General features: G+C 38.8%; 1 protein-coding gene across 1 annotated transcript in view; it reads left to right on the top strand.

Annotated features, from left to right (window-relative positions):
- Nucleotides 1–26,601, top strand: part of SORCS3 (sortilin related VPS10 domain containing receptor 3) — a 639,289-nt gene that overhangs the window by 341,580 nt on the left and 271,108 nt on the right. The window contains exon 4 of the mRNA XM_055249892.2: nt 3,080–3,238. Coding sequence (XP_055105867.2) covers nt 3,080–3,238 — 159 coding nt within the window. The remainder of the gene's footprint in view (nt 1–3,079; nt 3,239–26,601) is intronic.

Raw genomic sequence — 26,601 nt, 5'->3', positions numbered from 1 at the left:
AGAAACAGAGCTAGGGGAAGAAAATACATTGCACAAGATATTCACTGGTAACCCTCATTTAGTATATTGTAACTCACGGTATATAAAATAAAGTTCATTTATGATGTTGGCCTTATCTTCTAATTAAAATCATAGGCATGAAGCTTTTTTATACCTACATAAAATAAGCAGTTTAATTTTTCTGCACCAGGGGAAAAATAATTTCATTGCCTGTTATGTAGATATGTAGACCATTGGTACATGATATGGAGCAAGTGAGGCTGGTTATGAAAGCTTTTTTTTTTTTTTTTTTTTTCTTTCTGAGACAGCATCTCAATCTGCCACCCAGGCTGGAGTGCAGTGGCATGATCTTGGCTCACTGCAACCTCCACCTCTAGGGTTCAAGTGATTCTCGTGCCTCAGCCTCCTGAGTAGTGGGGATTACAGGTGTGTACCACCACACACAGCTAATTTTTGCATTTTTAGTAGAGACGGGGTTTCACAATGTTGGCCAAGCTGGTCTTGAACTCCTGACCTCAAGTGATTCACCTGCCTCGGCCTCCCAAAGAGCTGGGATTACAGGCATAAGCCAAAAATCCTCCTTACACATTATATTCGTCCTCTCAAACTCTGCGAGCACCACAGATGCTTCCTCAGAGGTTTTCTCAAGGGCAGTTTGAGTGCTTTGACCCGTTACCCCTACCCCTTCATAGTGCCATGGGAAGAGGAAGTTATTTGGTCTATGATTACTCTAAGAGTATTTCCCTGCATTATTGACACATGAGTGAAAAAAAGTTATTATACTGCTCCATTTCTTAAAAATTTGCTGATAACTAGTGATGACTTATTTCAATGAAGCCAAAGCAAATATTTGAGAAAAGAAAGTAAGCTTGTCTTAGAAGCTGTAAAGGAATAAAAGAGGGAAAGGACTATGAATCTTAGCACTTAAAAGACCTAAATTTGTTTTAAATCTTATTTTATAATACTAATATATGCTCTGGGTAACATTTTAAAAATCCTGCTAGTTAACACTTTCATTTTATAAGGTATGGAAATTTGGGGGGCTATATTTTATACTCTGGGCCTTATGGTTTAGACTACATGATAGAAAATTGGTGACAACATATGCAAAGATAGGAAAAACTCTAAGAGGAAATAAATTCACTTGCTTATTTAGGAACTCAGAGAAGTTGAGTTGAGCTGGATAATAAATTCCAAAAGTGTTGTGCTGCTGATGAAGCCAAAGACATAAACAGGGGTGCAGATTTTGCTAGGGTGTTTTAAGGATTTTGGAATATGGGAAGATCCAATAAGCCATTGAATGGTTTTAAGTGAGAGAATGTCAGAATCAGATTTGTATTACAGGTTGATTGTTCTGGCCACAGTGTGAAACATGGATTGGAAGGGACAAGGCTAACATGGTAAGACTGGCTAGAGTTGTCTTACAGTAATCTAGGAGAGAGATTCACATGTTTTGGACTAAGACCATCACAATAGGTAGGGAGATAATGGATTTGGTGTTAAAAGTTAATTGAAAAGTAAAATACACTGGCCTCACAGACTTATTCTTTCAGAAGGTGAGAAAGCAGAGTCAAGGATGCATCTTGGGCTTTTTGCTAAACATGGATAGTTGGTGGAAACACTCATGGAGCTAGGGTATACTGCAGAAGCAGTAGGGCTGGAATCACATGCCACTGTGGGGCATCTGGAGCTCAAGGTGCTTGTGGGGCATCTAAATAGAAACATCTTCCAGGCAGCTGAGCTTCCAAATCTGTGACTGAGACTCAGAGATTTAGGAGTTTTCCCCAGGAGATGATGATTTTCAAAAGGAAAAGGAAAAGAATCAGGAATGGAAAGTGTCACTGAGTAATAGTATATTGAGTGAAAAAGAAGAAAGTCAGAATGGAGGGTTAAGGAGTGGTCACAGTTAAAGGATAATAAGAGAAAATTGGGTATCCAAATGAAATGAAAAGGACAAATAGATGAACATGGTGTTAGGGAAGCCCCTGGAAGGGAATGCTTCAAAAAAGATGGAATTGTTGTGGTATCAAAGGCTGGTATGAGTTTACATAATGGAAAAGTCTGTCTAAGCGTTTATTGGTTTAAATACTAAAAAGTTAGTCATATCTTTTGTGAGATCAGTGTAATGGTGGTACTACAGGTAGAAGCCAGATTGCACTGGCTGGAGGGGCAGTTTACTAGTAATCATAGCTATCACTGTTAAGAATATACATTATGTTGGGAAGCAGAGGCAGGCAGATCACTTGAGGCCAGGAGTTCGAGACCAGCCTGACCAACATGGCAAAACCCCATCTCTACTAAAAAACAACCAAAAAAGAATATACATTATGCCATATACTCAAAGCCAGTTTGGATATTATCAGAGTCAGGTTGTTATTGAGGAAACTGAGGTTAGGTAACTTTCTCAAGGTGATACAATATTAACAGAGAACTGTTAAGATTTGAACCTGGTCTCTCTGATGCCAAAGACTTTTCATTACAATATTTCTGTCCACTTGACTGCAAGAAGATAAACCTTCTGTTGGAGCAATATTTGCCCAAGGACCTTTGGGGCTATATGCTTTGGAAAATATCTCTAACAAATGAATCATAAAAGCACTTAATTAAATGCATAAAACAATTCAGAAAGAACAAAACAAACAATGGGATCATGGCAGCATGGCAGTGGGGGGAGCTTCTCATGACTAAAGAACAATATAGGAAAAATGCTGTGATTAGCAATGACATGGAGAATGGGATGGGGGAGAGAGAGAGAAAGAGAGAGACAGAGAGAGAGAGAGATGACTGTCCCAACGTCAGGAGACAGAAGACCACAAAAAATGTTCCCAGCACTTAAAAGATGGACATAAAAAATGAAACCTCCTTCTATATGCAGACCTAGCCTTGCCCCCTATTTTCACCTCAATTCAACAACGAGAGACTAAATCAGGAGAAAAGATAATACAAGTATTTTATACAGAGGCCCAGACGCCCGTTTGTATGCTATGGTGTGCAAATACAGATGACTTATTTATGATTAAAGTTATTATATTTATTCTTTCCTACTAACTCTGTCTGTATTTGTCCCTCTGTCCTTTAGATTATGCTTCTCAGTGATCCTGAGATGGAGAGCAGCATATTGATCAGCTCAGACGAAGGGGCGACCTATCAGAAGTATCGGCTCACCTTCTATATCCAGAGCCTGCTCTTTCATCCCAAGCAAGAGGACTGGGTGCTGGCCTACAGTTTGGATCAAAAGGTGAATAAATACTATTTTCATTCACATCTTGTCATCCAGGTACCACCATGTGGAAATCACTTGCTTGCTTAATCCAAATTTTGGAGGGAATTCAGTGACATTTCATCATTCCAACCCAAATCGTTTCATCATTGATTTTGTCTGCAGCAACTAACTTTCCTTTCTGCTCTTAAGTATCAAAATATGTAGACCGGTATATTTCACTTATTGACAATGCTATTATTTCCTTTCCTTTTTTTTTTTTTTTTTTTTTTTTTTTTTTTTTGAGACAGAGTCTCATTCTGTCACCAGGCTGGAGTGCAGTGGCGTGATCTCGGCTCACTGCAACCTCCGCCTCCTGGGTTCAAGCGATTCTCTTGCATCAGCCTCCTGAGTGGCTCAGATTGCAGGTGCCCACCACCACACCCAGCTAATTTTTGTATTTTTAGTAGAGACGAGGTTTCACCAAGTTGGCCAGGATGGTCTCGATCTCTTGACCTCGTGATCCACCTGCCTCGGCCTCCCAAAGTGCTGGGATTACAGGCGTGAGTCACTGTATTTCACATTTTTAAAATGACTTTCTTTATCATTTTACTCATTTGGCCTTATTCAAAACAACCCTGTGAAAGAAGTAGGACATACATAATATTTTATAGTGACATAGTAAACAAAGGTACAGAAAGGCTAAGGTGCTTATTTAAACCCTCCAAGCTAGAAGCTGAGGAGCCAGGGCTTAAGTGCATGTTATCAGATAGATTCCATGTCTAGGCATATTCCATCACACTATGCCACCTTGATTTGGTGATGTTGGAATATACCATTGCTCTTGGTTGAGTTATAGAAGGGAAGCTTCAAACGAAGTCCATTTTGTTATTTTCTAAAAATACATTAAAGATCTAGTGACCCCAATAAGACCTCCTTCTTGAGCTCCAAATACGTATATTCAACTGCATACATAGCATTGTCTGTCTCTTGTATGCCTCAAAACCTCTCAACTCAATGTATTCTAGAAATGAACTGGAGATCTCTCCCCAGCATAGCTGGCTCTCTTCCAGTATTCCCTATCTCTAGCCATTTAATTGCAAAATTAGAAACCTAGGGAGTATCTTTAATATTTCCTTGTTCTAAACCCACCATCTGTGATCAATCATGGGATCTAATACCTTTTTATTCCATCCACTTCTTTCTGTTACCACTTTCAAATATCTTTTGATTCCATCCTCTTCTTTCTGTTACCACCACCACTCAAATATAAGTTTCGTTTGTCATCTGAACAATTGCTAGAGTCTCTTCCAGTATGTTAATACTACAACCTGAAAAAATATTTCCCAAATATAATGATTGTATGCCTTCGCTTAAACCCCTCTCACATTTCCTCTTTGTTCACAAACTAAAGACCACAGTCCCCAATAGATATTACCAGCCCCTGCCTGGTCTGGTCCCTCCTTCGCTCTCCTGGCTCACTGTTATCACTTCCGCTTGAATCTTTCAGTTGCTTGCCCTACCTGTCCCCCTTGCTCCCTTCCCTGTGCCTGGAATTCTCTTCTTTAATGTAAGCCTCATCATCGTCAGATCTCAGATTCAGCATCACTTCCTCAGGACACCTTCCCTAAACTCCCTGACAAAATCAAATCCCTTTTGATGTTCTTTTACATAGCACTATGTACTCCCTCATTCAGAACACTTGTCACAGATGAGATTTTGTGTTGATTTTTGGGGTCATCTGCATTCCTCACTAGATTACAAGCTCTATCTTGTAATCAGTCCTCAGTGTCTATCCGTTAGATGAATGAATTAGTGGATGAATGCTTAAATTCTGTAACTCTCTATATTTGATCAACTTATACTTAAGAAAAGAGATTTTAGATGATTTCCTCTTTGTATTTCCTGACATCTCCAGAATCTTACTACAGTGCTTGATGCCAAACTATTATGTAATAATGTTGTGGAATCAATCAGTGAAAGGAAACAGATAATTCTGAGCATTGTCTTACATAGAGATATCCACAGAACAACCTTGGTTGAAATAGCTTCTTCACTCTGCTCTCTTAAATACTGAAACAGTTGCTCCTCAGTGTATATTTGAATATATGATTGTGAATTTGTGTGTGTGTGTGTGCATGCGTTCATGTGATGTCAGCACCTTTAAACAATAATCTCAACATAACCTTTCTATGTCTCGTTAACCAAGCCTCATGGTGGGTGCCAGGTGCTTAATGCAATCCCCTAAGGACACCCACATGACATTTGCCCAGGAAAAGCCACTGCAAATACATTTCTTTCATGGCATCAAGTGGATATTGTATGAAAGACTTAGCCAAATGTCAGATAGTCTGTGACTTTAGAGGCTTAGTATAGCCAGAAATTTTGAAACAGTATTGAAAAAAGTAAATTATTCAGATGTCATTAAATGGTTGGATGGTAATTTATTTATAAGAAGCTCAGACCTCTTAAAGCTTATTTTTATTTGTACAGAGGCAAGCTAGGTTAGAGGCAACAGACTTCTCATACCAAGAAGTTGATAAACCAAATGCAGTATGTCTCCTGTGTATCTAAGAGTATCCTTTTCCTCCATCTCCACAGCACTGAGAACATCTGGGGCGTTGCTCATGAAGTACCCTTATGGATATAATGCATTCAAAATACTTTCAGACCTGGTGGCTGCTCTTTCACTTATTAAAAATATTTGAAAATGTGGCAGTGGGTGTTGATGGATTTTTCTAATCACACTGCACATTTCTAGATATATTATTCCTTAGGTACTCTTTCTTGTTGACATCTTTTGCGTAAAGTGGCTGAATGTTCTTCAGGCCCATAAAGTTTCTAACCAGTGCTTGGCCATTCTTCTTTTAAATAAATGATGTGTGAAAGCAGATGATGCCCCTGGCAACACTTGCAGAGATGGCATAAAACACCTAGCCCCAGTCATCCAGGTTGCAGAAGAGTTTTTCTTTATTTTGGGGGTAATTTAGTAGTTTAGAGTCAAGGAGAGTGATGCTGTGCAGCAGCAAATGAAAATGCAAGTGTAGTTGAGATTGATATACAAATGTGTTGTTTCAGACTAGAGCCTTCTCTGATGTGCATGCATGAAGGCAGCTGTTTCCTTCTAGAGAAAATGAAAAGTGCTAGTATTAAGGTAACTGCAGCATCAAAGGGAGATGTTTGTGGTGAGGAGTGAATCGATGTTTCCATTATTGTGCCTTTGATGAAATGCACTAGCAATTTCTTTAGAGTTGGTAAGGCTATCTCGTTATGTTGTATGTATTACAAAAGACCTAATGGAATGATATTTTAAAGGGACAGTATCCAATTGCTTTACTTTCCCAAATGCTACCCCAAAGCTACAGGAGACTTGCCAGTAGATCTCACTCAGTAAAGGCACTGCTGGAGAATTAAGGAAATACCTTCTGGATAAAACAAAATTGCATCTAGAAATCGAGAGATGCACATCACACTCTGCTATTGATATGTGGGTGTTGGGTTGTGAGTTAACTGGGAAACATGTCTACCTGATACTGGCCAAGGCCTGGGTGTGGGGAAGATCTTCTGAGTCCTCCAAAGCTGCAAAGGGGTGGGGGGCAAATGTACCTTCCATTTGACCTTGCTGGAGGGTCATACCTCTGCAATCCTGATGCACCCCAGTCTACTAAAATCCTTTCTGCTTTCTGATCAGCTTAATTTGGGCATTTGATCAATTCCTTCTATTCTGACCATCTTATGAGCTTCCCCACTCCTTCTACCTCCCATGCCAGCTCCTTCTCTGTCCTGTAGATTCTCCTGCCATCTTGCATCTTAATTTAAAAGGACTGAATAAATACAAGAGATTCATTCTTGGGTATCTTTGAAGATATTTTATAAGAATTTTTGAAGTTTAAAAAAGCAGTGGAAGTAATAGGTTATGGTTGACCAAATTGGAAATGACAAAAGAAAAGCTACTCCCCTCCCTCCATCTTAGAACCAAAGCTCTATAACTTCTTTTGAGGGCTGTGTGTCTTTGTCAGTTATTTAAGCGGTAGGATTCTCTTTTGTTTCCATCAGGCTATTTCCTCACTGATTACTGAAACAGCTTACATTGTGATGTGTTTAGATTAGCTGGAGGGCTCAATAATCTTATTAAAACTGAGACTTTTGGAAAGATTTTGAGATAGGTTTTGAAGACAGTGCAATCCTAGAAATATAGCTGCTGTTCTCATTGCTGTACAGAGCTGAATGTTTAAACATTCCTCATTTTGACAAGAGACTGCAGTTTTTAAAAAAATGGGCACATGCTCATGTATTCACAGATGCATACATCCTGGCACAGGGGGCCTTCCGTAGGAGATGGAGAGCTGAAAATAGCTATTTTTTTTTTCTGCGTGAGAGGTAGGATTGCAAAGCTCTCTAATACCGTTTATATTCTTGGCAAAATGAAACTTTAACAAATACAGCTGGGTTTGGAGATCAGAGATGAACTCAATGGAATTTCAGACTCCATTGTTTTCAGACACTTATGGGCCACAGTGGTCTAGAATTGCCCGTAATTTTGATGTAAAAAGCGCTTTCTGAAACACTAGCACACATAATGAAGGGTTCCTGTTATAGTATTAATAGTTGGGGAGTGGGCATGCAGCTAAGGATTTTTGTTGATCACCTCCTACCCGACAAGTTCAATAGTAGCTGACAGATTGACAGACTGGTTAAGCAGCTGATGCAGTGTTAGGCGTGGTAGCTGGCAACACAGGACCCAGTATAGAGGAGGTGCTTGTCCCACGCAGGCTTTGCCAATTGGACTGTAACTGGGGCAGGTGCTGGAGTGTATCTGGATTGTGGAGGGCCTGAAAATTCAAAAGGAAATGTAAACTTGACTTCTGGAATGCTGGATCCAAAGAAACTGTGCCTTTCATTTATATTCTTATTTAAAACCCTCAGATTAAAAATGTAATTGTGTTTGAGATCCTCCAGGATTAGTAGGCAATGATAACTTTCTCAGTAGCTATTGGCAGAAACAGGCTTCCTGTCTCCTCACCTGGTGGAGATAAAGCTGCCGGGGATTAACTAGGGATGACCATGGCTTTGAAGCTTTTCCTCTGAGGAATAGGAGTGGGACTAAAGGGCACTTTTCACTTACAGAAAAATATTGCATTTTTATTAGGTCCTTTTCCATTCTTACAAAAACGATTTATATATAATTTAAGAGAAATCTCTCTAGCTCTGCTCACCTACAGCAAGTGGCCACTGCTCTTACAGGTGTCTCATTAGTACAGTGGAGGTGTGCTATCTCCATCACCATAGAAACACCAGGAGGTGGAGCAACCACCTAATGGGTGTGGCCCATAATCAGAGATACCCTGTGATACTTGAATGTTACCACTGATCTATTTGAGCAGATTTCTGAATGACAAAACTGGTTTAATGTTAGCTATGAACTTGTATTCAGTGAGAGAAGGGCAGCAAGGATCTCCATTCATGTCAGTGTTGCTTAAAGAACATTCGTTCGAATGAACAACCTTTAGCAAAACTATGGCTCTGGTGGCCTATGTCACCCCAAGCATGCTTTTTCTTTTCTTTTTTAATTTTTCGAAACTGAGTCTTGCTCTGTTACCCATGCTGGAGTAAAGTGATGCAATCTCGGCTCACTGCAACCTCCATCTCCTGGATTCAAGCAATTCTTGGGTTCAAGCCTCCTGAGTAGCTGGGATTACAGGCACCCGCCACCAGACCTGGCTAATTTTTGTGTTTTTATGTAGAGATGAGGTTTTGCCACGTTAGCCAGGCTGGTCTCAAGCTCTTGACCTCAGGTGATCTGCCCTCCTTGGCCTCCCAAAATATTCGAATTTACAGGTGTGAACCATGCACCGTGCCCAGCCCCAAGCATGCTTTTTCTATACGATGTCCTAGACTTTCTGATCTCTTCTTCACCTTCTTGTTGTCCATTTTAGTAACCTGATACATTTCTTAGAGGGAAAATCACATTTGCTGAAATAATGAATGGAAGATACGGCATGTATATCCTTTAAGAAGGGTACTCAGGCAGGCAACAGTACCTTTCCCAAAGCAATTATGTTGCGGTGGTAGAAATTCAGCCATGCCAGTGTTTTAGTTAAGATAGGTGGCTCCAGCCACAGGTGCTCCAGGAGGTAGAGCAATGCAGCCTTAGGTTTCCCTGCGTTCTTTCATCTGCTTCCTTTATGGGCTGACCTTGTCTTTATGTACGTGCTGATTTTTTGTGTTAATAACACTGCCCTAGTGCTGACTACTTTGCTTGAATCCAGATCCTAGATTTCTGGTTTTCCAGTTGGACTCCGGAATTCATCTGCTTGTCCCTTCCTTTGCAAGTCCTTATGACCTTAAGCTCTTGTCTGCCCGACCAGGCCAGGCCACTTATGCTCCCTCCATTCTCTGCCTCTATCTTGACCACTCACCCTGGTATGAAGGCACCTGGCCTTTTAAACTCAGCGTCATTCTTTCAATTTTAAAAATGGGATTGTAACATACATACCGAAAAGTGTACATCTCATGAGTCTGATGAATTTTCATTAACTGAATACACTCATGAAACCAGCAACCTGATCAAGAAACACCACTGGCATCTGAGAATTACTTGTGTGCTTTTTCAGCCACTACCTTCCACCCTCAGTGGAGCCACTCTCCATTTAGGTCATTTTTTATTTCATGCAGACAGCTAAACTAGGAAAGCAACAGATAGAAAATAAGTTTTCTCAAAAGAAATGTGAGAAGGTAGCAAGGGAGGTAAACAATAGAGAAGAAGAAATACTTTAAATGTTAATATTAGAGAACTAGACTAAACCAAATACAAGAATTTATTGACATTCAGTAATCCCAGTTAATCTAGAAAATTCATAAAAACAATTTGAAAAATTTTCATTTAAAATTAACAGGTTTCAGTTTTTAAAATGTATTACTTTCTGTACAATAATCATAATACCCAGTGTTGGGTATTATATTTTGAAATAGTATTGATGGGTGTGCAAATGAATTTTCCTTCTTGGAAAATATCTTGGCAATGTATATCAGAAAACATACACATATTCATAACTTTAACCCAATGGTTCAGTTCAGAAGCTCTAGGCGTAACAATGCTTATCAAAGTCATTTATAATGGGAAAAACTAGGAAGAAACTTACTGCCAACATTAAGGGACTTTAAATTATGGTATATACATTTACTGGGGTGTTATGCAACCATTAAAATAGTGACCATAATATCCATGTAGCGACATAGGTATATATTAATACCTGTTAAATACATATAGGCATATCTTGGAGATATTGTGGGTTCAGTTCCAGGCCACTAAAATGAAGCAAATATCACAATAAAGCAAGTCACATGAACTTTTTGGTTTCCCAATGCATATAAAAGTCATTTTTATACTATACTGTAGTCTATTAAGTGTATAATCACATTATGTCTAAAAAATGTACATATCTCAACTTAAAAATACCTTATTGCTAAAAAATGGTAATGATCATCTGAGCCTTAAGCAAATTATAATTTTTTTGCTGCTGGAGGATCTTACCTTGATATAGATGACTGCTAAGGGTGGTGGTTGCTGAAGACTGGGGTGGCTGTGGCGATTTCTTAAAATGAGATAACAGTGACGTTTGCTGCATTGACGGGTCTTCGTTTCAGGAAAGATTTTTCTGTAACATGCAATGCTGTTTGACAGTTTTTTACCCACAGTATAACTTCTTTCAAAATTTGAGTCAATCCTCTCCAGCCCTGCAACCCTGATAAATCCTGCTTTATCAACTACGTTTATGGAATATTTAAAATTCTTTCTTGTCATTTCAACAATGTTTACAGCATCTTTACTTAGAGTAGATTCCATCTCAAGAAACCGCTTTCTTGGCTCATCTGTAAGTAGCAACTCCTTATCTGTTCAAGTTTTATCATGAGATTGCAGCAATTTAGTCACTTCTTCGGTCTCCACTTATAATTCTACTATTCTTGCTATTTCTACTGTGTCTGCAGTTACTTCCCCCACTGAGTCTTGAACCTCTCAAAGTCATCTATAAGAGTTGGAATCAACTTCTTTCAAACTTCTGTTCATGTTGATATTTTGATCTCCTCCCATGAAAGTTCTTAAAGGCATCTAAAATGATGAATGCTTTCCAGGAGGTTTTCAATTTACTTTGCCCAGATCCATCAGAGAAATCACTGTCTATGGCAGCTATAGTCTTATGAAATGTATTTCTTAAAATAATAAGACTTGAAAGTTGAAATTTCTATTTGATCCACGGTCTGCACAGTGGATATTGTGTTAATAGGCATGAAAATAACAATCTATTTGTAAATCTCCATCAGAGCTCTTGAGTGACCAGGTGCATTGTTAATAAGCAGTAATAGTTTGGGAGGGATCTTTTTTTCTTAGTAGTAGGTCTCAACAGTGGGCTTAAAATATTCAGTAAACCATACTGTAAACAGATGTGCTGTCATGCAGGCTTTGCTGATCCATTTATAGAGCACAGGCAGAGGAGATTTAGCATAATTTTTAAGGGCCCTAGGATTTTTCAAATCATAAGTGAGCATTGACTTCAACTTAAAGTCATCAGCAGCGTTAGCCTGGGTGAGTCTTCCTGTCCTTTGAAGCTTTGAAGCCAGGCATTGACTTCTCCTCTCTAGCTGTGAAAGTCCTAGATGACACTGTCTTCCAATAGAAGGCTGCTCATTGAAAATCTTGTTTAATGTATCCACCATCATCCATGATCTTAGCTAGATCTTCTGGATAACTTGCTGCAACTTCTTCATCAGCACTTGCTGCTTCACCTTTCACTTGTATGTTATGGAGATGGCTTATTTCCTTCAACCTCGTGAACCAGCTTCTGCTACTTCAAACTTCTCTTCTGTAGCTTCTTCACCTCTCTCAGCCTTCATAGAATTGAAGAGAGGGTTTTGTTCCAGATTAGGCTTTAGCTTAATGGAATGTTGTGGGTGGTTTGATCTTGTATCTAGACCACTAAAACTTTCTTTATATCAGCAATAAGGCTATTTAGTTTTCTTATCATTTGTGTGTTCACTGGAGTAGGACTTGTAATTTCCTTCAAAAACTTTTCCTTTGCATTCACAGTGTGGCTGTTTGGCGCAAGAGACTTCACTCTCAGCCTCCTGGCTTTCAACATGCCTTCCTTACTGAGCTTAATCATTCCTAGCTTTTGATTTAAAGTGAGAAACATGCAACTCTTTCACATGAACACTTAGAAGCCATTGTCGGGCTATAAATTGTCCTGATTTGAATGTTGTTGTGTCTTAGGGAGTAGGGGTGCCTGAAGACAGGGAGAGAGATAGGAGAATTGTCAGTAGATGGAGCAGTCAGGACACACACATTTATGGATTAAGTGAACCATTTTCTATAGGTGTAATTTCTGGTGCACCAAAACAATTACAGTGATAACATCAAAGAATACTGATCACAGATCATCATAACAGATATAATAATAATGAAAAAGTTTGCAATATTGTGAGAATTCCAAAAATGTGATGTAGAAACACGAAGTAGGCACATACTCTTGGAAAAATGGTGCTGATAGACTTGCTTGATGTAGTTGCCACAAACATTAAATGTGTAAAAAACCCAATATCTGTGAAGCACAATGAAATGAAGTATGCCTGTATGCATTACATATTACATATATAAATATATACAACTGCATACATAATATATATTAAGACATAATTTTAAATACAAGTATGCAAAAAATAAGGTAAAGTGAAGAAAGGAAGGAATGAAGGATGGAACGAAAGAAGGAAGGAATGAATGTAGGAAGGAAGAAAAAAAGGAATGAAGGAGAAAAATTATTTTAAAGAATGCAAGGAAATATTTCCAAATACTAGCTAGGTCTGTTAAGATGATGGAACTATGTTTGTGGGGCTTTTTTTTGCATACCATTTCTTTTCCAAATTTTTTATTTCATTACATTGCTCTCATAATTAAAAATTCTTTAAAGTAACATGCCATGAATAGTTTATGTTTATCCTAGTTATAAGGCAGTGCTCTTAAAAAATGCTTTAGATGTGAATTGAGCTGATTTAGTAAAACCCTTTCAAATCATTATTTAATCCCTTTTCAAGAAGGAGTATGTCGTAGAAGAAAATTTCCCTAAACTAAAATATGCAGCCTGAGATTTCTCTTTTCTTCAGCGTTATTTTCACTGTCGTCCCTTTAGAACTCTGAAATTCTAGGAATGTTTTTTTTTTCTCCTAACAAAAAGTGTACTCTTGTTGGATGTAACCTCAGTCTATATTATTTACAACTCAGCAACAAATATAGGATTTATTATTTAGAAGGCACCCACCATAGATAGATGTTAAGGAAGTGATTTATTCTGGTAGTTTTTCAGATGAATTTTCCGGCTCCATCCCAAAATTGAATTAGTATTTGCTTATTTGCTTTGACAGCTGTAATGGAAACAAATGCTTCTGGAGCCAAGGGGTGTTGACAATTCTAATGCATTGAGCTTTGAGCCTAGGAACTCTTACATGCCCCATGTTACTTTACTCAGAGTTGGATGTATAGCTGCTCCTTGGAAATAGAGATACATGTCCTGAAGTACCACCCTCCCATGTGTGGCACTGACAAATTCTCTCATATACGTAATTATGTTGAAGTTTCATAAGTAGCTGCCAGGTAGATATTATTTCCAAGATACAGAGGAGCATATGACTCTTGAAGGGCATTCTCACTTGCTCAAGGTCACACAGCCAGTGAGGGGACTGGCCTGCTCTCTATCCTAGGCCTGGCTGAGGTACAGCCACCACACCCCACTCTTCCTGGTTGATAGGTGGGCTTTCCCTTGCCGTAAGATAGAACTGCGTATGGGCCACTTTTACGCTGAACCCCAGCTCCAGAGAGCACAATAGAGTAAGACCACAAAATCAGCCATGTGGAAACCAAACCTTCAAATGAATCCAGTGGTTCTTATGGCATATTTCTCAGCTGATCGCAGTTTCTGGAGTGGGACTTTGAGGGTAGAAGCCATCAGACTGCTTGCTCATGATAAGACATAGGACTAATTAATTCTGCCTCAAGCAAAAAATAAACAACAAGGCAGTTGTGTTTTAAGGGGATTTTGTCCAGTTTTGCTTGCTTTACCCATTAATTTATTCAAATCTTTGAGTTAATATATAGATTAAACCAAGGTGTTTGTCATTTAAATAGGTAATACTATGATCTGAAATTTTTAAAGGAAGCTTATGGAGACAACATCTTTAATATGGTAATGAAGAGAGAAGTTGAAATCATGTAACTTCATTTACAAATCATGAATATGTATTATGCTTTAAATGAAAAGAAGGACTAAAACAGATATAGTGTTTGTTCAATTTGCTAAAGAGAAGACAATTTGTCAAGATTTTTTCCCCAAAACTCAAGCAATATGCAAATGTAGGAAAATCAGACCCCCGTGTTAATTCCACGGCGTGATGAATATTTTTATAATCCTAATTAGTACCAGTCATTTAGTCTAGCAATTTCCCCCAATCTAGCCAATTTGAAATTAAAATAGATGCCTTGATTACAAAACTCATTAGCAAAGAAGCACCCTTCTCACTAACCAGTTCATTTAAAATGCACAAACTGAATGAAGTGTGGAACACTTGTGTTGTCAATTGGCATAAGTGAAGTGAGTCTTAATTGGAAGCATTGTGAAGTATTTGTATTGCTGCATGTTTCATTGCAGTATAATATATCACTCATTAAATGTAACAAAAGCAACTTTTAAATGGTTTAATTAAACGGAGTTTGTGCACTTGGTAATTTTTATAAAGTCGAATGTCACAATTGTTTGCATTTGAAGTACTGACGGGTATTAATGTCAGAAAGATGAAGTCTGACTCTGCATTTATCACTCAGATTATGCAAAGAATGGCAGGTTTAATGTGAGAGGAGAAAATTAATTATAGAACATTGACTTCTTACTTAAAAGTACCCACGTGCATATTGTCCTTGTGAATTTGGGCGTAGGAATTTCAGAACTACCTGATTTATGGCTAGGAATGGAGTGGAAGGGCCTGGCAGAGGACTAGGAGTGGAATATAAGGAGAAAATAACACTCTGGAATTTTTCTTTTGTAATTTCATTTTTAATCAAGGGAGGAAGTAGTAGGTGGAGAGAAATGCTATCCTGTGTATTTTCATCTACTCAAAAGAGCAATAGAGATGTGTAGCAATGCAGATTGATGTTCTGTCTAAGCAGAATGTGATGCGGGTGGGATGGGGGAGGAAATTGGCTTCGGACCAGGGAAATGCTGCAGATGGGGACTCCACAGAAGTCCCGAACTGAGGCCAGAGAGCAAGGAGTTCAAGGATGATTTTCCAGTGGAAGAGGAGGCAGAATGGGCTTGTAATACTGGCAGTTCTGTAGGCATAACGTATAAGGCAAATATAGAAGCTGAGGTTCCCCTGATGTTTCTTCTCTGTGTAATGCAGATGTCAGCTGTTGCCTCATATTTATGTTATTTCAACCCACTTTAACAAGGAGGCAAAACTCAGCCATGTTACTGATTTCTGCGAGAAATCCCATGTTAGCAGACACTGTTGATGTCCTGCCTATACCCACTAGATATTTCTATTCTAGTGTGCTCCTGCTGATTTCTGACTGCCAATATTTGCATTTCTTTGCCTGAGGGCTTTCTCTGAAGCCTCTGGAGGCTACTCCACCCCTCTATGCAGAAAGCTATAGAAGTACCTGGGAATTAGGAGCAGCCTTAGCCAAAGATAGCAGAATTTGGTGTATAGATACCTTAGCTCTCTCACTGTCATGTGTGGTAACTCTGAGACATGTGTCTTATACTTTTTATCTAGAATTTCCCAATGGAATGAAACTCTAGTTGCCCACAAAGTTAGCTGGCTTCGTAGCACCACATATTGACTGCGTTCTCTTACTTGGGTAATTCTCTACTTTAATACCAATGGGTTTTATTTTTTCATCTCCCAAATAAACTACTTACACTCTAGTCCTTGGCTTAGGGGCTGCTCCTGGGGAGACTCTAACCAGGTGTGCCAAATATTATGTGATCTTGGTGGTGGTAGCGGAAGATTTGTGAGGTCAAGGATGGGGATCACAAAACCTAGGTTTCCACCCAAGAATACCCTTTGACATTCTATGTTCCTAATCTCTCCTGAACACCTCCAACTCCCCAGGCTGTCCACCTGGGACACCTGTGAATATGTTACTCTAGGGAAAAAGGGACTTTATAGATGTGATTAAGTTAAAGATCTTGAGATGGAGAGATTATCCCAGATTATCTTGAGGGACCCAATATAGTCATAAGGGTCCTTTTAAGAGGGAGGCAGGAGAGTTAGAGTCACAGAAAGATGTTACTCAGAAGCAGAGGTTGCTCCGAGCTCTTTGAAGATGAGGACTGGCTGGAAAAGGCAAGGAAATGGTTTTTCCTCTGGAGCCTCCAGAAGGAATGCAGTCTGGCTACCTTGATTTTAACCTCATAAACCTCATTTCGGACTTCTCCCTTCCAGAGCTGTTCTAGAATAAATCTGTGTTGTCTTAACCACTAAGTTAGTGGAAATTTATTACAGTAGCAATAGGAAATTAATACACTTACCAGCCTTTCCCTTGACTTCACTGGACCTCCTGTCCCAGAGCAAGCAAAATCAACTGCTTGTCTCCACCAGCTTCTTGAAAGCCCAGGCATCTACAGACCCAGGTATGGTGCATCCAGGACATACTTTTGACTCCTGTTTCCATTGATCCTGGTGGTCCTGAAATAAGAAGAGTTTCTCCTTGGAGGTGGAAAAGAAATGTTCTCTATATTGTTTACATATTGTAGCAGTTTGTTTGGGGTGCTATAGCAAAGTACCACAGACTGAGTGGCTTAAACAATAGAAATGTATGGCCTCATGGTTCTGGAGGCCATACATTTCTGAGATCAAGGTGTTGGCAGGGTTGATTTCTTCCGAAGCCTCTGTCTTTGCCTTGAGCATGGCCAGCTTCTCCCTGCATCTTCATAAGATCTTTCCTCTATGTTTGTCTTTCCTCTACTTGATATTTCCTCTATGTCTTTCTATGTCTTGATTTCCTCTTCTGTTTTTTTGTTTTGTTTTGTTTTGTTTTTTTTGAGACAGAGTCTTGCTCTGTTGCCCAGGCTGGAGTGCAGTGGTGTGATCTTGGCTCACTGCAACCTCTGCCTTCTGGGTTCAAGCAATTATTCTGCCTCAGCCTCCCGAGTGGCTGGGACTACAGGTGCATGCCACCATACCCGGCTAATTTTGTATTTTTAGTAGAGACAAGGTTTCACTATATTGGCCAGGCTGGTCTCGAACTCCTGACCTTGTGATCTGCCCACCTTGGCCTCCCAAAGTGCTGGGATTATAGGCGTGAGCCACTGCACCTGGCCGATTTCTTCTTCTTACGTGAACATCGCTTATATTGGATTAGGGCCTGCTCTAATAACCTCATTTGAACTTATTTACCTCTTTAACGACCCAGTCTCCAAATACAGTAACATTCTGAGGTACTGGGGGTTAGGACTTCAACCTGTGGATTTGTGGGGATGCATTTCAGCCCATAGGACATATGCATATCAAGGTTGCTGAATAATGAAAGTCTTATTGCCCTTTGTGTCCCTGCTGCCCTGTGTGAAGGGGACAGTAGAAGTCTCTTCCTGCTGTGTAGCATGAGATGTTCCTGAGACATATGGAATGGAACCAACCACCAGGAAAACTGGCAGTAGAGTGTGGGGAAGGAAGCAGGGGGTAGGGCTTATTCCTGAGATGGAAACCAGATCCATGTGAGAGGCCCTGAGCCTGGTCAGGAAGGTTCCAAGCTGGTCTTTGGCCTTGACCCTGGGCAAGGTTAGGAAATCATGGAAGACACAAGAAAAAAGATGGTGCCCAGACCATGAAGACCACTTGGAAGAACATCAAGGGATCAGAGTCTAAAAGAAGTCTCAGATGGAAACTCGTATTTTAGAACCATGGCTATTTGCTTATATAAGCTAGACGTGTTTTGTTTCAGTTTTGGCATTTTGTTTTTGTTCTCCCTTTGTATTTGAAAATGTCAACAGATCTCAGATGTGCCAGAAGTTACAGAAAGTTTGGTTGACCCGAATGTGTTGCAAATCTTCCTAAAGTTCATCATTGGCTTCCCCTTAGCTTGGAGGATAAAGTGAAAGCCTTTAGCTCAGCACATGAAGCCTTTATTTTTTTTTTTTGAGACCACATAAAGCCTTTTAACGTGGATCCTAACTTTTGTTAGCTCAGCACATGAAGCCTTTTAACATGGATCCTAACTTTCTACCTCCTCTTTTTAAGCACTCCATTCACTCATGCAACAGGAAATGTGTCTTGCTATTTCACACCAAAGTGCCCTGGCACTCGTGCTTTCTTCTAGGAGTCCTTTACTTCTCCCCTTCATCTAGCTAGTCCTGAGTCCTGCTCATCTTTCAAAACTCAAAGAAAACAAAACTTTCTGGAGAAAGCTTTGCCTAGACAGACTTTACCTATGAAACCCTAACTAATCTAGGTTTTTAAGAAAAGTCTAGAAAGAAACCTTTTTTATTTAATGGTTTTACATTTATTAGGTATGTTTTTTTTTTTTCTCAGTGTTTAGGACATTTAAAGACCTGAGTGAGAGTTAAAGAGGACGTGTATAAAGGTTATAATTGTGGGGCTGGAAAGAAAGGGAAAAATTATCGAGTGATTTGAAAATAGAATCAAAATATGTGACTGCCTAGAAGTCACAGGGGAGAGGGTGCCTGATAACACTGACCATGACAAGAATCAAAGGACATCATAGATCTGATGGTCTGATTGCCTACAAAAATATCTAAGGCCAAGGGCTGTGCCTGCTCATGTCACACTTCTTTCCTGACAAAGGAGATGCTTGTTTCCCAAATGCACTTAGTGGAAGAGGGGAGCGTCTGGTCGGCGCTGTTGCCAAGGTGCACTGTAGAGGGGATAATGACCTTCCTTTGTGGTTGCTCTTCCCTGTAGTTGCTTATCTGACATTTTGCCTCATGCCTCCCTTGGCTGCTCTCAGTGCCGGAGGCAGGATCTACCAGTAGCTGTCTGAGTAAGTTGTTGAAACAGGCTTTTTAAAATGGAGACTTTAATTTGAAGTGTATGGTAGAGATACCAGGGTTGTAATCTAGAAGCTTTCTAATAGGCAGCTAGGGAATGAATGAGGGAAAAAACGATATGTTAACTTTTATTTCTTCAAATATGATCATGTCAATATTGGGCATAAATGTTTTCATAATTGAAATGCTGAAAGGTGGCTGGGAAATCCACTCTCCCTTGAGTCTATCTCAGGCATAGACGGTCTCTTGAACTTTCTAGCCCAGAGGCTTCAGTCCCTGAAGGGAGCTTTAAGAGTTCATTAGTAGATCATTACTCTTGATATAATCTACCTACCCTTAGGTTTGCACAATGTCTTTCCCTTTTTTTGATGCTGAAAATGCCAGTTTAATAATCAGGGAAAAAGCTCATTTAATCTCCATTATAGGTATCATGACTTAATCATTAGAGATACTGAAAAGTATGCCCCAACATTTGCCTTTTTTCCTCCAAAGTAGCTTACTACTCAATAGCAGAGTCTAACAAATTCTAACAAATATCCGTTTTTAAATCTCAAAGAAATTTTCTTATAGTGAATACTGGTAAAAAGGAAAATGAAGAAAAGAAGCAGAGACAGCAAAAACCATCTGTTCCCTTCCGGCACACGTCATTGAGAGTATCAATACCCTACTGTATATTACCCAGATACCAGGTGAAGTACATGATACTCAGCAAATACTTATTGAGCACTTACCATGTACCAAGACCTAGAGATGCAATAATGGATTTTGTTACCATCTTTGCTATCACACAGAGAGAACTGCTGATCAAATAAGTAACTGATGGCAATTGCAATAAGTGCTGTAAAATAGAAGCATGGATGGTTAGAGTATATATTAGGGAGGAGGTATGACCTATCTAAAAAATGTTTGATATGATTTCTGTATTGAAGAGTTAAGGTATTCACTAAGGGTGAAATCTTTTTAGATGCTCATAAACATTATTTAACATAAAACTAGGGTCACTCTATGAGTTGCCTTCAGATTTTTTAAACAACTTTATTGAGATATAGTTGATACTCAGTAATTACACAAATTAAAATATATAAACTTGATAAAATTTTGATATGAATACACCCATGCAGTCATCACTACAGTCAAGAATATGAGCAAATCCATCACCTTCAAAAGTTTCCTTGTGTTCCTTTGTAATTCTTTTCTTCCATCCTTTTTCATCCCCTCACCATATTCACAATTGGTGATACTCTTTATATCACTAGAGATTAGTTTGCATTCTCTAGAATTTCATACAAATGGAATCATAAAGTATGAACCCTTTTTTACATGGCCTGTTTCTCTTATAATTATTTTGTGATTGATCTATGTTGTATGTTTCAACAGTTTCCTCTTTCATTGTTTCACTGATAATATTTTATTATGTGGACATAGCACAATTAGTTTATCCATCCACATGTTAACAGGCGTTTGGATTGAACCTAGGAGAATAAAGTTGCAATGAGAATTCATGTATAAGTGTGTTTACGAACAATTCTCTTGGGCAAATAGTAGTGGAATGGCTGGATCGTATGATAGAAGTAGTTTCAAATTTTTAAGAAAATGTCAAACTATTTCCTAAAGTGTTTGTGCTATTTTTCATTTCTACTAATAATTCATGAGATTTACAGTTGCTTTATATTCTTACTAACACTTGGAGTAGCCAGCCTTTTTAATTTTGGCTTTTCTTTTTTCTTCTTCCTTTCTTTTTTTTTTTTTTTTTTTTGAGACAGAGTCTTGCTCTGTCGTTCAGGCTGGAGTACAGTGGCATGATCTTGGCTTACTGCAAACTTTGCCTCCCGGGTTCAAGCAATTCTCCTGCCTCAGCCTCCTGAGTAGCTGGGATTATACGTGCGCGCCACTGCGCCCAGCTAATTTTTGTATTTTTAATAGAGACAGAGTTTCACCATGTTGGTCAGGCTGGTCTCGAACTCCTGACTTCGTGATCTGCACGCCTCTGTCTCCCAAAGTACTAGGATTACAGGCATGAGTCACCACACCCAGCCAATTTTAGCTTTTCTGGTAGATGTGTATTGGTATCTCATTGTGGTTGTAATTTCCATTCTTTTGGTGACTAAGGATGTTGAACATCTTTTCATGCACTTATTTTCTATCTATATGTTTTCTATGGTTTTTGCCCATTTTAAAATGGGCAACTTGTGTTCTTATTATTGAGTATTGAGAGTGTTTCTGTATTCTGGATAAAAGTCCTTTTTCAAATGCGTGATTTATGGTACTTTCTCCCATGTCATAGCTTATCTTTTAATTCTCTTGACAGTGTCTCTCAATGAAGAGAGGTTCATAGATTTGATGAAGTACAATTTATCAATTTTTTGGATCATATTTTTTGAGTCATAGCTAAGAAATATTTGCCTAAGTCAGTGTTACAATTATCTTTTTATTTTGCCTTTTACTAGATGCTATTATAATTTTAAGTTTTATGTTTAGGCCAATAATCAATTTTGAGTTAAATTTTTATGTGGTGCAAGGTATAGATCAAAGTTTATGATTATTGCATATGGATACCAAATTATTCTAACACAGTTTATGGAAAAGACTATTCTTTCTCCATTGAATAGCCTCTACAGTTTTGCCAAAAATTACTTGGCCATATATGTGTGGACTCTATTCTATGTCTGGACTCTATTCTGTTCCATTGATCTATTTGCTTATCTTGACACCAGTACTACATTATCTGGATTTCTTGGTCACTGTGGTACTTCACATTTTCATATGAATTTGAGAATCAATTTGTTTATTTCTACCCTCTACCTCCAAAAAAATGGCTTTTGAAATTTTGATTGGGATTGCATAAAGTCCAGTAGACTAATTTGAGGAGAATTGGCCTTTTAAACATATTGAGTCTTCTGATTTGTGAACACAGCCATCTCTTTATTTGTTTTGGTTTCCTTTTAATTTGACTCAGTGATGTTTTATACTTCTTAGCTTATAGATCTTGCACCTCTTTTTTTATCAGATTTATTCCTAAACATTGCATAAACTTGACTTTTTAAATGGCATTTAAAAAAATTTCTGATGTTTTTGTTGCCAGTATATAGAACAAATAGAAAAATCAGTAAGAACATAAAAGAATTGAACAATTCAACCAACTAACTTACCTTTATTGACATCTCTAGAGCACTTCATCTAACACAAGTAGAGCACACACTCAAGTGCCCATGGAACATTTATCAAGATGGGCCATATTCTGGTCATTTGTGACTGAGTACAAATATTGTAACTTTAATCTGGAAAATGGTACTATTTTACTAGTTTCTGAGAAATATGAAAATTACTTAATGTGTGAGAAAGCATTTTGAAACAATTAGAGGGATTTTCAGAGCTAAGAATTAATAATATAAAAAAAAATCTTTACTACCAAAATGTGACTTCAAATGTCAAGCAAGTACAAACTTCTGCCCTCACATGTCACTGAAGAGGCAAAGTTAGCATCTCAAGAGTTCAGTGGAGGGAGATCCAGTGAGGATGTGTGGATGATAAGAGTGGCATTTATTTTTTCGATGATCCCTGGAAGAGGTGTGAGATTTGCACATGGAGAGGATATTCTAGATAGTGCAAACGGCCCAAATGAACTTGTGAAGGTGGAGAAAGGGGGCTATAGCTAAGATTAGCAAGGGGAATGTGGTGGAGAATAATAGGAAATGTGATCAGAAAGCTACTCTGAGGTCAGAGAGTGAGGTATTTGGGTGCTAATCTGGGAAACTTGTGCTTTATTATGTAGACAGGAAACTATTTCTTTTAACACAGTTCACATGGAAGTTGGGAACTGTCTATATTAAAGTAACAAAGGCTATTTCAGTAGGTAATTTCTTTCATATGAACTAACCATTGAAAACCTAAAGGAAATCTTCAGTTTTGCCTTTCATCAATTTCATATGAACCCCTAATTTGTGTCATAACTTTAGACATGAACATTTCTGATTGTGTTTCTTTTGTTTTGAGACTTAACATTTCCATCAATAATATGATCCCATCCAGGAAATCAAGTCTAGATCAGGCAATACTGTGACTCTAAACCTCTGCTGTTATAATCATAGGAAAAAACCCACTGTAGATACTTCCAGTCTTGGGAGAAGAAGAGGATACATCAGGGATTGAGGGTGAGGAAGATGCATATGTGTGCTTTTTGTTTTCTTGGGGTCTATCCCTTGGGGATTATCTCTACAGTCTTTAGAATCTGGGATTCACAGTCGAGCACTTACAGATCTCCTCTTCTTCAATGTCTTTGTCATGTGTATATCTTAGCTCTGTAACATGGCTAATTTTCTCATGCCAGAGCCTCCTTTTTCATTCAGCAAATCTTTACTGAGGACTTGATGGATTTAAATAATCGTACACATTGCTTGTGTGGATATAATGATGAATCAATGAAGTGTCTTAATCTGGTAGAATGGAAAAAGTAATGAACTGTTAATCACATATGGTGCTATTGGAACCTTAGGGATCCAGTAAAGTTCTGAGATGATCAGCAGGAAATGGCCTTTGTAGACAGTACAGAATGGGAAAGGCAGAGGGCTGAATGTTGGAGGATGAGGGGGATTTTACCAGTGAAAGGAACTCAATATTAGGTGCTCAATACATACCTGATGACAGGTCAGTTATGGAAAAAGAAGTTCAGTTGGGAAGAACATATAATTTGGTGGAAATCTCATAGTTTATTCCCAGTTGAAAGTAGACTTCCTTGAAAGAGACAGTGCAAGGCTCTGGAAAGAGAATTGGACTTGGATTCAAAAGGCCTGGATTTAATTCCCTGATTCTCTTTTTCCCAGATGTGTTATGTGGGGTGGATGGCTTAACCTCTCTGAACCTGCCTCATTTTCTGTACATTGAAAATAATGATGGAAAGATGACAGGTGTGCTGTGAGAATCAAGCAGGAGAAATTATACAGATGTGCTAAGCACTGTTTGGTTTAGAGATCTCTGCTTGTCATAAACCAACTCTGCAGAATTCTCCTCCAGGCCTCACAGCTGAGCAGAGGACATCAATTTTCATATGATTTGACTTCTGAATTGGTTAACCCAACTCAGAATTCCTTCTCCTTCAGGGCAGTTTTTTTTTGTATCTCCTCTTCTTTGCCACTTTGAATTTTAACCTTTCTAAGACTTCAGGGGTTGCTTTCTCTGGACTGAAGTCATCTGCTAATATTCTTTGAACCTTCAGTCTCCTTAATGCCTAGTTTTTCAGATTCAGAACTAGAAAGACCAGAGGTCTCAGGCAGAGGAGGCCGGCTGGGTAATAGTTGGCTAATGGGACTGTATATCACTGAGGACAGTTTCCCAGTGGAAAGTCATCGGCTCTTGATTAATATGAAGTGTGGATATCTGTGACTGGCTTATCTTTACTTGTTAAGTCACAAGCTGGGGTTCTGACTCCATTTGCAATTCATCAAGGCTCATGTTCTCTAATTAAAGACAGAAATACTCAGATGATCCAGGTCTTTGTCTTTATCGTGGAAGTATACACAAAGGGGGAAGTTATGATGATGTGTGAACGATGACATTTTCAGCATCTCAGCAGTGCCAATGTCACTTGGTGGCAAACCTTCGTATTGCTGGTGTAGATGCATGCCCTCATGCTCTGTTGTAAAAGTGGAAAAGAAGAGAGAAAAAAATACATCATTTGTTTTAAAACCGTCCCTTTTTTGTTTTTACTAATACTTCTAGGTATAAAATTTATTTTATATACTCTCATTGGTAAATTATTTTTAGTCATTTTTGCTGCTGCTTTTAACCTCTACTTTTTCTTAACTGGTTCATACAGAATCTTTGAGCTAGACAGGTCCAACCCTGAAAACCGTTGTATATTGGCTCTGACCAGCTGCCACGTAGTTTTGATTTACATACTTCCAGTTTGCGGGAGTTCAATCCTCAGAAAGCAGAAAATTCCAGTTTTAGAAAACTCTAGTTATTAGCTAAGGGTTTATGACATTAAAATAAAATCTGCTTCATCTAAATTTCTGCCTGTTGGAAATAGTTTCCCCTTATTCACTACCTTGTTCAGATATTGTCCTGTGCTCTGAAATCCATAAGCAAGTCCTCCCCACTCCCTGCACAACTTCAAATAGATGTCCTTAATACCTGTTCCTTTACCCTTGTCTTATGTAGGATGAGCATCGCTTGCTCCACAGGATCACTTCTGAAAACTCTGATCTACACCCCATTATATAAGGGTGAGGCAGAAGGGTTTATTCCCCAGGAGGCCACCCTTGGCCATTCAGGCACATACAAAGAGTTTGGAAGAATGCTTTATGATCTTTTACTCTGGGATCATCGTGGTCCAGCCCATTAGTCCGCAAATGGGACTCAGATTCCAAAGTGGTTTTTCTGCCCCATCCCACTAGCTCCTTCTCCTGTGATTATTTTATCCCAGGGGTTTTCATATGGCCACCCTCTTGTGATGGGCAGATGAATTTCCTTTCTCTGTGACTACCTGCCTTTTACTTGGCCTCTGGTCCTCCAAAAACTTTTTTTTTTTTTTTTCAATGATGAACAATTCAGTGTGGTGGTAGCATAAAGTACAGTCTTCCTAAAGCTCAGCTCTGGTCATGCATTCACCTGCTGAATGAATGAATGAATGAATAAAATACAACAAAATTAAAAATAAATGTCCCAAGCCAACAAAAAGACAAGGATAGAATCCTAGAAACAATATTTAGGGTATAGAAGAAAACAGAGTGGGAATAGAAACTATTAAGTACCTAATCTATATCAAGCACTGTGCTAAGTGTATTACTCTGCTATCTAATTGTAATATTCTAGCCTCTATTTGTTCATTAATCCCAAGCCTCATGGTACTTATTTTTGTGTGGGTGTACGTGTGTGTGTGTGTGTGTGTGTGTGGCTATGTGTGTTTTAAATATTAGCCCATATTCACATGGACTTGTCTATGCTGCTTTATTATAAGGTGCCCTGGATTGTAAAATATCCCCCACAGGTGGTGGTGGTGGTGTTTGTTTTTTTGTTTGTTTTGTTTTGATTTTTGCTTCTGTGTGAGCTGTAGAAGTACCAATGGACATAGACAGTTTTATGTGTATTTATCTACTAGGAATTCCCGCATCTATTGTGCAGATTTTGTGAGTTCAAACTCATATTCATAGCTACAGCTAGCTTGGGGTTTTATTTTCTTTTGTGTGTCAATTCCTATGCTACCCCCAACCCCTGCACCCTAGTCCAAGGCACTGATCAGAAGACAGTTTGCTGCTGCATGCTCAGATAGTGGCCAACATATTGCAAGGCACCATATCATGTATCAGATAACACTTCAAACTTTGTATATTGGGCTCATTTCCCATTGTTTACCAC

The sequence above is a fragment of the Symphalangus syndactylus genome, chromosome 2 (genome assembly GCF_028878055.3).
Source record: "Symphalangus syndactylus isolate Jambi chromosome 2, NHGRI_mSymSyn1-v2.1_pri, whole genome shotgun sequence".
Lineage (NCBI taxonomy): Eukaryota > Metazoa > Chordata > Mammalia > Primates > Hylobatidae > Symphalangus > Symphalangus syndactylus.
This window is presented reverse-complemented; position numbering and strand designations above follow the sequence as displayed.